This window comes from Thermobia domestica, chromosome 7, assembly GCF_964235325.1.
Source record: "Thermobia domestica chromosome 7, izTheDome1.hap1.1, whole genome shotgun sequence".
NCBI lineage: Eukaryota > Metazoa > Arthropoda > Insecta > Zygentoma > Lepismatidae > Thermobia > Thermobia domestica.
Genome location: NC_137460.1, coordinates 110967089 through 110983880, shown reverse-complemented (window position 1 = coordinate 110983880; position 16792 = coordinate 110967089). Strand labels below are relative to the sequence as shown.

The window sequence follows — 16792 nt, the reverse complement described above, 5'->3', positions numbered from 1 at the left end:
AAATAAATTTTAAAATACACAGTCATATATAATTTTGACATTACTTCGTTTCATGTTACCAATGATTACAGTTTCGAATCATACAGACTGGAAATACAACATACGAGATGCAATATTTGCGTATGCAATATAATGACAACCAGAAAAGTTTGAAACCGCAGCTGCATAACGTCCTCACTTGAGGACACGTCTTTTCTCGCTATTATCTCGTTTTATATAATGCCTTTGTTCAAAATAACAACACAATCTCATAAAGTTACACCAAAGCAACAAACTAAAAAAAATTACCTGAAAAAATTATTCCAATCGCTGGAAAAAATATAATTTACGAGCATATGCCCAACATGCGTTCAATCGCGTTTTCACATATTCCATCAACTGCATCACCAGAACGGGAGGTGCTGCCGCCTTGTGACTTCTCACCGATGCTTTCATGTTCCTATACAAGGCACTCGTGCATTTACAGAAAATTCTGCTTTTAATTGGATAAGGAAGGATCTGTTAAATATATGTCCTCATACGAGGCCAGTATGCATAAGAGGGTTAATTCCTGGACTCTAGCGTTACAGTTCGAAAAGCGGAACTTAGCTGTGAATTGCGGTAATTGTCCAAAATTAATTTCTCCAATAAGTATCCAAGCAGAATCCCAGGATTACTTCCTGCACCAGTAAACACTCGACACTACCTGGCAACGCCGTACTAATCTAGTAGTTTTAATCATAGCACCGAGAACATCTAGTAATTTACCTTAATCTTTAAACGCTCATTGACGCACCTGTTGTATCAGGGCTTTAACCCTCAATGGCTCTGTCCCTAATTAAGACTGGAAGATGTTTTGGAAACCAATTTATTCCTGAAGGATGCAGCTTTCCGCTGGTGTGCATTTTATCTATATGGGGGTACCACGTGGCAGTGGGAGGAGGGTAAATATCGTGTCCTTTTGTTTCTTTTTAAACGCTTTTTTGGGAGGCATTTCCCCTCTTGGGAGATGGATTCATAAAAATTGGTACGTGAAGCAATGAAGTAGGCCACTACATGGTAATATCGTGTTTTTGTACTTCTTGCTTATATGGGGGAGCAGGGAGGGGTCAAAGTTAGCCAAGTTTTGGAGTTTCAGTTTTTTGACGTAAATTACATTTATTTTTACAACAAACATCAATAGCTCAGACCCTAATTAAGCTAGAAAGATGATTTGATATCAAAGTGTTCCTGAGGAATGAAGCCTTCCGCTAGTATGCATTTTATTAGGGATGGGCACGAGTCGAGCTAAAACTCGACTCTAATCGAAACTCGAAGCAAATTCGAGTCGAGTCAAAGGTAATCTTCTCGAGTACGGTATAACAACACAATTAACCTTTAGACGCCCGCCAGGGATTTTAACAAAATGGTAGACTCTCACGTTCGGGGCTCTGGTGACCCTCCTAATTATCACAGTCATGATTTATACACAGTTGGAAGGCTTATAGACCACAGATTCTAAAGAGGTAACATTCGTGAAATTCCCGCCGTATTTGTAGAAACGAACAGACACAAAAATCATTTAAAAATATGAAAATATTGACTTGCGGGGCCCTGGCAACTCTTGCAGTCACATGCGCTGACAAAATAGGACCCGCTCGGGAGAATAATACTCCCGGAAGTACTTTTTTTCGCGCGCTACTCTAACCAGCTGTCATAAAATTTATATCATTTAGTACAAGGGGAACAAAACGAGCCTTATATCATGGAGTACAATTGCAACAAAACGAGCCTTATATCATGGAGTACAAGGGCAACAAAACGAGCCCTGCGGGGTTTCTAACCCGTTCCTACTACTACTACTACTTATCTGCACAAAAGTAAGTAAATCACATTTTTGAGTATTACTTTCGTATTATTTTAATTTAAAAAGTGTTATAAAAATGTAAAAAAAAAATGTTAAAAAACTTCTCTGGCCGGGTTTGAACTCACGCCAAAAGAGATTTCCGTTACTAGCATATAGCGCTAGCTCATTCGGCCACGAGGACCGACAACAACAATCGTCTGAATTCTGCTATTTGAATGCAACGTGGCAAGACATAGATAACGCCAACCAATCAGAACTGTGATTTCTGTTCCTACTTCCGGGAGTCTTACTCTCCTGAGACGACCCACTCGGGAGAGTAATACTCCCGAAAGACGTTTTTTTCGCGCGCTACTCTAGCCAACTGTTTTACGCGCTATCCTAGTCAGTTGTTTTAAGTTAGTCATAAAATTTATATCATTTAGTACAAGGGGAACAAAACGAGCTTTATATCATGGAGTACAAGGGCAACAAAACGAGCCTTATATCATGTAGTACAAGGGCAACAAAACGAGCCTTATATCATGGAGTACAAGGGCAACAAAACGAGCCCTGCGGGGCTTCTAACCCGTTCCTACTACTACTACTACTTATCTGCACAAAAGTAAGTAAATCACATTTTTGAGTATTATTTTCGTATTATTTTATTTTCAAAAGTGTTATAAAAATGTAAAAAAATGTTTTAAAAAACTTTCCTCGGGCCGGATTTGAACTCACGCCAAAAGAGGTTTTCGTTACTAGAATATAGCGCTAGCCCACTCGGCCAGGAGGACTGACAACAACAATCGTCTGAATTCTGCTATTTGAATGCAACGTGGTAAGACGTAGATAACGCCAACCAATCAGAAGTGTGTTTTCCGTTCCTACTTCCGGGAGCATTACTCTCCTGAGCTAGTCCTTGACAAAATGATGCTGATGTGTAGACCACAGACTTGTGACAATAATATAAGAAATGGTAGCAATTGTTGCCATTGCGTAATGAATTCGTTTTATGTAGGAAGTATTTTTAAAATGAACAGAAAAACATTCATTCAATTAGACATTCTCTCCCTTCCCCCACAAACCACGTCCATATGCAAATCAATTTTGCTGCACACATCATGTATACGAACAAGAATTCTGCTTCTAGACCACTTCAGTAAAATATATCTTGCCTTATATGGAACCGTTCTGAAACTAAATGTAAATTAGCCAAATTTGACCCCTTCTTCCTCTATAAAATGAAATACATATACAGGTTACTATCATGTAGGGGACTACTTCATTGCTTTACATACTAATTTTTGTGGATGTACCACAAAAGGGGAGGAATGGCCTCCAAAATCTGATGAAAAATTCGATGAAAAATTTAAAAAACGAACTTCATCCTCCCTCTCTCGGTCGTACATAAATACCCCCCTATATACATAAAATGTAGGGATGTGCACGAGCGAGTTCTCATTGAAACTCGACTCGACTCGAAACCGAAATTATTGAGCTCGACTGGAGAAGTCGGCTCGAAAAATTGACTCCAACTCGACTCGAGTTTCGAGTGGAGTCGAGCCAAATGCTGTGTGTAGTTTCAAGTACTTTGTTCAGGTATCCTACATAGACAATATAATTATCAATGATACTTACTATTACTACAACTTATTATTATTATTATTATTATTATTATTATTATTATTATTATTATTATTATTATTATTATTATTATTATTATTACTATTCTTATTATTATTATTATTATTATTATTATTATTATTATTATTATTATTATTATTATTATTATTATTATTATTATTATTATTAACACCAGTATGTATAAATATGAATGATAGGCGGTTTGTATCTGAATACTAAAAACTAGTTTACTGCTGACCTCGGAAAAGGTGAAGTCAAGGAGGCAAGGACATCGTTCACGAGGTTCTGGGTTTCAGTTCCGGAGGAGCAAGTATCCAGGCTCGAACCAAAAATTGTTATAAGTTAGACGGCGTCGGCCAAACATATTCAAACCTGCTGGGCTCGGGTTCCCAACGGCTCTAGCGGCTCGGCTCACAGCTCACTCACTATCGAACCGAGCCAACAGCTCACCCAACCGAGCCGGCTCGAGCCGATGGCTCATCTTATCCGAGGCGGCTCGAGCTGCTCCTCAGTTGAACCGAACTGAGCCAGTTAACATCACTACCTGAGTTGGGCTTCTCCTTCGGCTCAAAAGTTAGATCATGCTGGTCTCAGCCTTTGTGGTAAGGGCCACTGTATATACCGGTGTTTATATTGGTGCTCACATTTGAGGCTGTCTCGTTATAAGAGTCCATAGTCGTCTTGTTAATCGAGACGAGACGAGATGCGAGTAGTGTCCCATCTTCTGAGCAACACTAAAAGTGTTCCATATTACTGCTTATATTTCTTATGACTTTCGCTTTCCAGTCTAATCAGGCCATGATTTCAAAACGAGTTAAAACGGGGTCCATTTAGTTGTAGTGCGACATCTTCAAATTCGAATTTTAACTAGCTCAGAATTTTGTCCAATTTTTGTCCATTTTTGTCCACCCAAGAAAAAATTTTGTACCATTAAAATAAACGAGGGAGGGCCATTTCAAAATTTGGCCGAACCATTTCGCTGTAGTGCGACATCTTCAAATTCGAATTTTAACTATCTCAGAATTTTGTCCAATTTTTGTCCATTTTTGTCCATTTTTGTCCACCCAAGAAAAAATTTTGTACCATTAAAATAAACGAGGGAGGGCCATTTCAAAATTTGGGACACTTCGATCACCTGTAGTGCGACATCTTCAAATTCGAATTTTAAGTAGCTCAGAATTTTGTCCAATTTTTGTCCATTTTTGTCCACCCAAGAAAAATTTTGTACCATTAAAATAAACGAGGGAGGGCCATTTCAAAATTTGGCCGAACCATTTAGTTGCAGTGCGACATCGAATTCGAATTTGAAGTGATGTAAGTGGAAAAATTTTGAAACGGCACTAGAGACAAAAATTGGACAAAATTCTAAGTTAGTTAAAATTCGAATTCGAAGATGTCGCGCTACAGGTGATCGAAGTGTCCCAAGTTTTGAAATGGCCCTCGCTCGTTTATTTTAATGGTACAAAATTTTTTCTTGGGTGGACAAAAATGGACAAAAATTGGACAATATTCTGAGATAGTTAAAATTCGAATTTGAAGATGTCGCACTACAGGTGATCGAAGTGTCCCTCCCAAGTTTTGAAATGACCCTCCCTCGTTTATTTTAATGGTACAAAATTTTTTCTTGGGTGGACAAAAATGGACAAAAATTGGACAAAATTCTGAGCTAGTTAAAATTCGAATTTGAAGATGTCGCACTACAGCTAAATGGTTCGGCCAAATTTTGAAATGGCCCTCCCTCGTTTATTTTAATGGTACAAAATTTTTTCTTGGGTGGACAAAAATGGACAAAAATTGGACAAAATTCTGAGCTAGTTAAAATTCGAATTTGAAGATGTCGCACTACAGCTAAATGGTTCGGCCAAATTTTGAAATGGCCCTCCCTCGTTTATTTTAATGGTACAAAATTTTTTCTTGGGTGGACAAAAATGTACAAAAATTGGACAAAATTCTGAGCTAGTTAAAATTCGAATTTGAAGATGTCGCACTACAGCTAAATGGTTCGGCCAAATTTTGAAATGGCCCTCCCTCGTTTATTTTAATGGTACAAAATTTTTTCTTGGGTGGACAAAAATGGACAAAAATTGGACAAAATTCTGAGCTAGTTAAAATTCGAATTTGAAGATGTCGCACTACAGGTGATCGAAGTACCCCAAATTTTGAAATGACCCTCCCTCGTTTATTTTAATGGTACAAAATTTTTTCTTGGGTGGACAAAAATGGACAAAAATTGGACAAAATTCTGAGCTAGTTAAAATTCGAATTTGAAGATGTCGCACTACAGCTAAATGGTTCGGCCAAATTTTGAAATGGCCCTCCCTCGTTTATTTTAATGGTACAAAATTTTTTCTTGGGTGGACAAAAATGGACAAAAATTGGACAAAATTCTGAGCTAGTTAAAATTCGAATTTGAAGATGTCGCACTACAGCTAAATGGTTCGGCCAAATTTTGAAATGGCCCTCCCTCGTTTATTTTAATGGTACAAAATTTTTTCTTGGGTGAACAAAAATGGACAAAAATTGGACAAAATTCTGAGCTACTAAAAATTCGAATTTGAAGATGTCGCACTACAGGTGATCGAAGTACCCCAAATTTTGAAATGGCCCTCCCTCGTTTATTTTAATGGTACAAAATTTTTTCTTGGGTGGACAAAAATGGACAAAAATTGGACAAAATTCTGAGCTAGTTAAAATTCGAATTTGAAGATGTCGCACTACAACTAAATGGACCCGTTAAAACGAGCTAAACGAACGAGCCGTTTATCAATCTCGACTCGACTCGAAACTCGACCACAAAACAGTGACTTGGTTCGAAACTCGACTCGAGAAAATTACCTTTGATTCGACTCGAATTTGCTTCGAGTTTCGAGTAGAGTCGAGTTTTAACTCGACTCGTGCCCATCCCTAATACAATGCATACTAGCGGAAGGCTTCATTCCTCAGGAACACTTTGATATCAAATCATCTTTCTAGCTTAATTAGCGTCTGAGCTATTGATGTTTGTTGTAAAAATAAATGTAATTTACGTCAAAAAACTGAAACTCCAAAACTTGGCTAACTTTGCCCCCTCCCTGCTCCCTCATATAAGCAAGAAGTACAAAAACAGGATATTACCATGTAGTGGCCTACTTAATTGCTTCACGTACCAATTTTTATAAATCCATCTCCCAAGAGGGGGAATGCCTCCCAAAAAAGCGTTTAAAAAGAAACAAAAGGACACGATATTTACCCTCCTCCCACCACTACGTGGTACCCCCATATAGATAAAATGCACACCAGCGGAAAGCTGCATCCTTCAGGAATAAATTGATTTCCAAATCATCTTCCAGCCTTAATTAGGGACAGAGCCATTGAGGTTTAAAGCCCTGATACAACAGGTGCGTCAATGAGCGTTTAAAGATTAAAGGCGGATTTTCATGTGTCCTTTACCTCCGTGAGTTGCGAGCGATTGTGCTAAACAGCCAATGAAATCACGCATCGGAGATGGCGCGCTACACTCGCGTCAGAGTAGAAATTTGTTCGATTCTGACGGAAGTAGCGCGCGTACACTATTGTATTCACTGACTAACATGGCGGAAGTCGCAAACTTTCTATTTTACGCATGCGCATTAGCTAGGGAGTAGTAATTTGGCGCAATACACGCACGGATGTATGAAAACGAAAATAATTTACGGTGAATACGCTACATGTGATGCTTCCGTTCTAACGCGGGCATGAAAATCCGCCTTAGGGTGAATTACTAGGTGTTCTCGGTGTTATGATTAAAACTACAAGATTAGTGCGGCGTTGCCAGGTAGTGTCGAGTGTTTACTGGTGCAGGAAGTAATCCTGGGATTCTGCTTGGATACTTATTGAAAAAATTAATTTTGGACAATTACCGCAATTCACAGCTAAGTTCCGCTTTTCGAACTGTAACGCTAGAGTCCAGGAATTAACCCTCTTATGCATACTGGCCTCGTATGAGGACATATATTTAACAGATCCTTCCTTATCCAATTAAAAGTAGAATTTTCTGTAAATGCACGAGTGCCTTGTATAGGAACAGGAAAGCATCGGTGAGAAGTCACAAGGCGGCAGCACCTCTCGTTCTGTTGATGCAGTTGATGGAATATGTGAAAACGCGATTGAACGCATGTTGGGCATATGCTCGTAAATTACATTTTTTTCCAGCGATTGGAATAATTTTTTCAGGTAATTTTTTTTAGTTTGTTGCTTTGGTGTAACTTTATGAGATTGTGTTGTTATTTTGAACAAATGTATTAGGCCGCGCCTCCATTGCTTCCGAATGCGATTGCGAATTTCCCAGCACGTGTAAATAAATAAGAGTGCCTCGACTAGTTCCGACCTGCGAACTGCGAAAACCGACGAAAAGATGCGAATGCGAACGATCCCAAGTAGATGTAAGTAAAGAACTTGGTTTGGAAGGTATATATATATATATATATATATATATATATATATATATATATATATATATATATATATATATATATATATATATATATATATATATATATATAATTTTCTTTGTTTTCTCTTTAAAATATGAAGATTTACTTAATACACGAACCGCAACTTTTTATTCAATTTATATTTCCTCTTCGTTCTTCAATTAATGATTTTACGATGTAATTATTCACTAATATGTGTGAAACAGCAAAAATGGGATTTTTTATCCTGGAGAAAATTTTCTTAGAAAGTTGGTTGATTTTGCAATCTCAAATTTTATTTAAATAATTTATTTTCAAGTGAAAAGAGCGGTTACCACAGAAGCATAATAATAACAGGAGCGACATTCACTCTATTTTGCACGCAAAGGAAATTTATTATTATTATTATTATTATTATTATTATTATTATTATTATTATTATTATTATTATTATTATTATTATTATTATTATTATTATTATTATTATTATTATTATTCCTCTGGAAACTTTAAGATTTGAATTTTAAAGCAAAAATATATCACATTGAAGGTTTGAAAGAAACATTGCAAATTGATTCGCATTCACAAAACTTCGGATGTAGTAGAGGCACATGAATTCGCAGTTCGCATTCGGATGCAATGGAGGCGCGGCCTTATATAAAACGAGGTAATAGCGTGAAAAGACGTGTCCTCAAGTAAGGACGTTAAGCAGCTGCGGTTTCAAACTTTTCTGGTTGTCATTATATTGCATACGCAAATATTGCATCTCGTATGTTGTATTTCCAGTCTTTATGATTCGAAACTGTAATCATTGGTAACATGAAACGAAATAAGGTCAAAATTATATATGACTGTGTATTTTAAAATTTATTTTTTCATTTAATTGAGATCACATTACGAAATGAAATGTACATAACTATTACTTTACAAAGTTGACCTGTTACCATATATAAATCCGTAACTCAATTTTTGAATAAATATGAAGGTAGGTCGGTCGATAACGCTTCTGACTACAAGGTTAAATTGTGCTCAGGGGCAGTTCAAATATTATACGTAATCATAAATTTGGCTATTTTTGAGCAGCTCCCCCTTCCAATAAAAAGTAATCAAACATGAGACCCCCTAATAATAACAATATTTTTCAACCATAATATTTTTTTTTTTTGAATATCACTGAGAAGATAGGGATATCACTAAGTTGAACTAGAACCTCAATTGATTGATTGATTAGGAGGGAATGGGAACGTCAGCATCAAGGCCGTGTGTCCCCATCACCATTATCACGGCTGCTCCAATACGAACTGCAATAATAAAATTCAAGGAAATGTTAAAACGAATAAATCAGAAAGCGCTGCGAAAGGAAGAAGAACATTCCAAAATTAAAGATAAAAGAATAAATGTATAGAATAAAATTGATAATGATAACAGTAAATATAGAAACAAACAATAAAAAGTAGAACAAAAGATAAAAATAGCAGCAATAAAAGAAATAACAAACTAAAATTGCTCAGAAAACGTGAGCAACATCAGATCCATGAATAAATTGAAGTATCCAACAAATAACACGAACGTCATCTCCCAACACACTGGTAAGCGTACAAGGCAGTCCGTGACGTTCTTTGAGATATAAGTATTCAGGACATTCAACAAGAATGTGCTGAATACTTAGGGAAACACTATACTCCTCAGAATACGGACGATTCAAACAACTCAGCAAATATCTGTGTGTAAGATGAGAGTGTCCGATATGCAGACGCGCGAGGAACACTTCATCTCGATGACTAGAGCGAGAACACGTATGCCACTCTCCTACGGCGGCTTAACTACGTGAAGTTTATTTCCAACTACCTGGCCCTAATGGAAAAATTCAAAAGATGAGTAAATGGATTTGCTTGAGTTCAAAACTCGTATGGCTATGAGACTTATTTACAAAGGAAATGCGATCACACCTGCAAGACTTACTGTTAGAGGAAGACCCAGTAGTGAGACTTCGCTACCTCCACTAAAGAAGAAAGAAATCCTGACCGTGCCCAGGAAGAAAAAGTTTGATGGAGGAGGTCATTACTCAAAGAAAGGTGACTGAAAATGTGCAAATCGTTGTCCTGATCTGAGGTGTAAAAGTAAGACACGATATATCTGTGGCAGGTATGGGGTATCATTGTGTCCAGAGTGCTTTAAAATGTTTCATACAATTCAATAAATAATTGTTTTCATCGTTTAGTGGGTTAATACAATCTTTTGTTGTAGGCCTATCATTTTCATTATTTTGCTGCTCAAACAAAATAAAGATTTATGTTAACTTTTTGAAGCCTCATAAAAAATACGGGTTATTTTATTGTATTGTATTGATATTCCAAATATTATGTTTCAGTATTTTGGCTTTCGAAGGTATATCTTAACTGATTTGCAACAGATTCCCCCCCGTTTATGTAGTTTTCGTACAATGTTTCACAATTTTGTATCGGTTATATGTCATTAATAAATTCATGCTTTGATAAAATAGTTCCTTTTATTGCACTGCGTCCTCATATAAGGACACGTCATATATCGCTTATCAAACTACAACATTTTATTTTTTCAAATATCTATTTTAAGGAATCTACTTGATCAGAAAATGAAACCCCAAAAAAATTTATAACTTTTTCATAACTTGTGCATGAGAGGGTTAAACGTACAGATTTGGCAACAATCCATTATGGTGTTTTGCGCAAGTTTCTTCTTAAAATCTTTTCTTAACTGTAAATTAATATTTAAATAAAATGTGAAACATAACATGAAAAACGGTCAAACAATATATCTATTTTGTAATAAGATCATTACTTTAAAGTACTTTACACATTCAAATAAATATTTCATAAAATTAAACACTTCTTGTAAGATCTAACATCAAGTGCCATCTTGTGTGCTCGTTGTAAAACGAATTAAATATTTTTTATTTGTTGTCTTTTTCGATATCAGAAGACAGAACCAAATGAATCAGTGTCTTGTGTTGTAGCTGAAACATAACTTTATCTTATAGCACAATATTTAAAATATGTAACGTTTTATTGCGCAGTAGTTAAGGGAACGAGCTGATATATGTACTGACTTCCGGGTGGTGATCCACCTTAAGAATGCAAACGACCAGTAGAACGTAACACAAAGAAACTACATATTCAGTGAACAGAAATCGGGGAAATCCAGATTTCTTTCTCCGGAATTGAACATATGGACGGATCGAGATTAGGGAAGTTCCCAAAATTTGATCCTGCGGTTGAATATAGATGGCAAACAATACCTATGAGCGAGTAAAAATGGAATATATATATTCCTATTTAGATTATTGTTTTAAACAAAATAAACATTTTAAACGTGTTTTTTTGTTTAAAACAAAGTACTTTGTTTTAAACGTGAAATACGTTTTAAACAAAAAAATGTTTTAATCATAACGTGTTTTTTCAACCCTGCCTATTTCAGCGTTCATTATTACTCGGTCAGGTTCCATTTGCTCTGGTGAGTAGGGTTACCACATATCCAATGCGAAATGTAGTGAAGAGAAAATGACATTTATCTACTTGATAAAAAGATGGTGTAGGTTTTTTTTTCTTATTTTGAAGATTGTATAATAAGGTGGAAAGTAAAGTGTAATAATAATAATAATAATAATAATAATAATAATAATAATAATAATGTACAGGTTTTATATAAAGGTTAGTGGTAACCCAAGTCACCAAACCAGTATACGCCACTGCTGCAAGAGTGCATTCTTAGTACAAGTACATTTTAGGCCTATACTAACTTCCCCCTCACCTCGAAGTGCTTCAATTTCCACACTGGAAGTAAGACTTTCAAATTGGTGTACGAGAAGTAAAATTAGACATGAATCCGTACTATGTTGTAGGACTTTAAAATAACTAGAATCATTATGGAAAAAATCTATTTTCGTAAACGATTTGAGGGAATTGTAACACAATGATGTGTTTCGTAACAGAAAATTTTCCCTCCGAAGACATGAAATTTCCCAATTTTACAGTAGTATATATTTGGTTCCTAGAGAACATTTACCAAATTTTGTTTTTTTAACAATTCCCTAATTTAAGGCGTAGCCCTATGTACCCCTCCAAAAATTTAAGAAATGAGCATCAATGTACCCAGATCTCTTGAGAAGTAATGAACCCTATACTCATCCGTTTAGCCCAGTGGTAGTGCGTTCACCTCTGGTGCATGGGGTCACTGGTTCGATCCCAGCTCACGCCAAGTGAACTTTGTGGTGGTCAAACACCGTGTGCGTGGGTTTCGTCGGTGTTTTCCCGTTTCCTCCCACTTTTTTCATTCTACCATTTTATTCATTTCTCATCATCACCGTCTCGTTTAACTTACCCGGCATAAACGTGAGACGTAAAACTCAAAGATTTCATTTCGTTCATTTTCATCCGTTTAACCATGTGAAGTGATAGAACTTGACCAAATGGGATAAAATATATAAGAACATCCGAAATTTAAATTTTTGGCATTTTTTGTATCATAAAAAAGGAATGAGATGGATCACTCAAACTTACAGAGGTACATACCCCTGTCCTATACTATCCTTTACCATACCAAATCTTTAAATTTGACCATTTCCAAAATTAAAGTAAATGAGCCAAGGTACCCCACCGGAAATTTAGGGATGAGCTAAGGTACCCCTGCCAAAATTTAGAAAGGTGGGCCTAAGCACCCTTAGGTCATTGATCTTGGGCCAAACACTCCGATTTCTTTTGCTAATTCAATGATCTATACGTCTCTAGTACTACTATAGGCACCAGGACACCACTTACATAATTTCCGCAGAAACATGGCATGGTTCGTTTTCAGTGGTCGTATCTTAAAGGACTTTTCCAAATTTATTTAGTTGGTTAATGAATATTTATTTATTTATTTATTTATTCCACACACTGTTATTTTAAATTAAAATAAATAAAAATAGTGTAAATTCTAAGTTTATATAAAAGTACAAAGTGAACTTTGTGGAGGACAAACACTGTGTGCATGGGTTTTCTCGGTGTTATCCCGTTTTCTTCCACTTTCTTCATTCCATCATTTCATTCATAACTCATCATCACCGTGTCCTTTAGCCTAATCGGCATAAGCATGAGACGTAAAATCCAAAGATTTCATTTCATTTATATAAAAGTACAGGAAGAACGCAAAATATTGCCCACAGCACACGTGAGAACATTTGCTACTATTGACATAAACCAGGAAGTATTTTTGTTTTAGGAACGTTGTTCTTTGTGAGTCAACTTGTGGTCGTTAAGTAATAAAGGTGTTGGTTTACTTTTGGCGCACCACATTTTGGAAGATTTACAGGTAAAATTCAATACTTCGCATGAAAAGACATATTTATAGAGAACACATTTCTGGAAGCTATAGAATTAAATACAAACTAATATACCTGTATTTTGTGTTTACAAGTGTAGGGCTACTAATGTAAAATCATTACAAGTGCTTTACGACGAAGACAATAAGTGAGTGCATATGAAAAGCGACTCTATTAGAAACTATTTTCCACTGCTGATGTATTTCTGTACAGTGTACAAAAGCTGTATTTTGTGTTTACAAGTAGAGTGCTACTAGTATGAAACTATGACAAGTGCTATTGAAACTCGTATCATTGCATGGTTTCCATTACCCTCGGTTTTGGGTATACCCACATTCGCTGACGCTAATGCTCCCTTCGGACGCACCCTCTCGCTAATTCTCGGGTCCCCAAGCCTCGCTCTGCTCTGACTCGGTTAGATACAATTCGTGCGTTTTATTGACCACCTAGCACATGCTGTTTTGTTTTTGCACTAGTTATTATGCATACATCCCGACGCTGCATTTATACGCAAATCATAAAATAATTGTAATTTTTCAACAATTGAACTTTAACTATGCCATCTGCCATCTGCCATCTGCCATGTTTTCATGCCATCCAGCGCTAATCATTTATGAAAAAAATAAGAAGGAAATTAGTGAAAGAATTTTAAATTTTTAACAATTTCTTCCAACATTTTCTTTGAATTTTCACAGTAGGAAAAAAATCATGCTCCGACATTTCCATGCTGTCGTTGGAATTCCGCACGCGATTCTGCGAAGAACTAATAAGAAAAAACTGTTCTGCTTATCTGTTGCACCACCAGTGTTGCCAATTTGGGGGAAAAGTCGCTAAATCTAGGGGATTCACCTTCCAGGATAGCGACAAAAAATAATTTTTCCGATTAGCGACTTTTTTGGTGATTTTGGAATGACGATTTGGCGACTTACTTACAAATCTAGCGACTTTTGTGCTGCGAACAACTTGTCCTAAAATAAGCAGACTTACTATTAGCTCGAATCAGTTCAGATATATGTTTATTCCTTTTGCTTATTTGAATCAGTGCAGGTGTTGACGAGCTGGAAAAGTACATAACACTTATCTCTATATTCTCGGTTTAAATACTGTTATCTCTTACCTTCTAACGGGGATCAACTCCAGCTTTTAATGTCCTTTAGTTTACAGAGCTTCCATTTAGAGGCACAAGTAATCGGTACCGATAGCAAACAGATGATCTGTAGAAGCGTGAGTAGAAGTGAAGTGTGTAAGATTTTTTTTCTAGACCTTTAGTTTTGTTCGTTTATCTAAACTAATTTTTGATTTCGTTGAAGCAAAATTGATCATAAAGTTAAGAATATATAAAAGTGAAATTATTATTAGTTATATATGATTCTCTCATATACGTTCTTGTAGCGTAGATAGTACTATGTCTTGAATTGATCAGGTATCTTATATATATCTTATATCACACACACACATATACACCCCCCACATATACTGTATATATATATATATATATATATATATATATGTATGTATGTATGTATATTATACTCTGTATATGTATATATATATATGAAAGAAGCACAATTCCACGAAATTTTTTTAGCGACTTTTCACCCAAAATTGGAGTCATTTCATCTCCTGTTTAGCGACTTTATATATCAACTTGTTGGCAACACTGTGCACCACGTAATCCTTACTCTATGTATTGGTTCGCGAAGGAAGTGGTGGTGAGAATGGTGCTGGTTATGATTGACGTGTAGAAAGAATAAGGGAATAAGATACAATGTTTTCACTATTCTTAAAGCTTACTCCTTTATTATTTATTTTGACATCTTTTTGCAACTTGATAGATGCTAAAATATCAGATAAAAGACTATGTGGAGATCCCTTATGTGCGGGTAAGTAAACATCTCCACCTGGAACATACGAATACATTTTTATTTTTGGCGAAGTAAATATAGATATGAATGAAGGTTGGTTACAACAGTTTTTGCGTTATGTGGCATGGTAATCAGTTTACCCAGAAGATTTCATTCTATTTTAATTAAAACTCATTAACATATGAAGAATTCAGTAAACAGTATTTTGAAGCATAAAAGACGGTATTAATAGTTCTATTTACAGTTTGTGCAACTTCATTAGGAACTTTTACGTATTAGCTTGCCAAAAGTACAAAATTGTCCGAGAAAAGTAAGAATTTATGGCAAAATATACCATTAACGGTTGAGGAGTCCTCCAACTTCGGCATTAATTCCTTTCTACTAGTGAGAAAATAATATGTTTATTAACATTGCATTCGTGGACGTTATTTATTGTAATGCATTGCTTACTGGATTAGTTTTGAGAACAGTTAAAGTGAACATCACATACGATTCAATGCTGTGTTAATTTGAGTACGTGACGAGTCACGTAAACAAACAGAAGGAAAACATTATCCGATAGCAAGTAACGACTAACCAATAAGTTTACGAAATACGAATATCCTCCAGAATGTAAATGCAGTTTTGGAACAGTATACAATATATGTTAAACAAAGATAAACCAACTAAAACCTAATCCTATAGTATCTAAAGCTAATGTTCCAAAAGTCATTCTTAATGTCCAATAGGCGAAGTCCACATGGTAATCAGCCGGCCTTTCTGCCGCAAACTAGGTCTGAAATGTTCAGGCTTTAAACTTCAAAATTTTGTCATTTCTTACCAGAAAATTCATTGTTACTACCTTAGAAAAAAGAGTACATTTTTCGGAAATCCGAAAGTAGTAATTCAATTCCTCGGACCAGATTCACTCTAAGAGGCCTTTGCCATTTTGCGTAGTTGTAAATACGGTGTCTGGACATATACTATACAAACTACAATAAAATAAATACCAAACTAGTAGGTTGTAGGTTGCCAGTAAAAAGAACAAATATCATCTAACAGAGACAGGGCAGACCAAAACGGGTGGCTTCACGCGGGGTTGCGGCCGTAGCGAATAGGCGCATCAGCGAAGATTGCTTTACACGTAAACGAGGATATTGCTAGAAAACAGTAACGTAGAGAGTTCTGGCTTTCCCACATTTACCTCTGCTCGATTTCAGTGATCCATGCTGCTCCACTAAAACATAATAATGCCTCATCTTGACAAAAATACCTTATTATCAATGTGAAAATAGAAGTGTTATATCTATCACTTGCAATTGCTGTATTTGAATACGGAAATTGTTTTGTATTACACCCTAATGCCTGACGTAAGCATGCGTCCATTCAAAGTAGTACCACAATAATCACCCTAATTACCATTCCGATAAGAAAGTCGACAAAACTGACTGTAATAATTATCGAGGCCTTTCTTTTCTGTCAATATCCTATAAAATCCTTTCAAGCATTCTATTAGCAAGATTGACCCTATACGCAGATGAAATTACTGGAGATTATCAGTGCAGATTTAGACGAAATCGATCAACTTTCGAAAAAAATATTTAACATTCGACAAATACTCGAAAAGAAGTTGGGATACAATACCCCAGTACATCAACAATTTATTGATTTTAGAAAGGCTTATGACTCGGTCAGGAGGGAAACATTGTACAACGTTCTTACAGAATTTGGAGTA

General features: G+C 35.9%; 1 protein-coding gene across 4 annotated transcripts in view; it reads left to right on the top strand.

The window, feature by feature from the left end:
* Window positions 1-13053: 13053 nt before the first annotated feature.
* The window catches only part of LOC145690338 (uncharacterized), a 175906-nt gene continuing 172167 nt past the window's right edge, over window positions 13054-16792 (top strand). For 3 of the 4 annotated variants that reach the window (XM_081765133.1, XM_081765132.1, XM_081765131.1), the window contains exon 1: window positions 14888-15096. In XM_081765133.1, the coding sequence (XP_081621259.1) occupies window positions 14982-15096 (115 nt within the window). In that variant the 5' untranslated portion in view covers window positions 14888-14981. Of the gene's footprint in view, window positions 13204-14887; window positions 15097-16792 lie in introns of those variants that run through there. The other variant, XM_081765134.1, reaches the window with a different exon arrangement.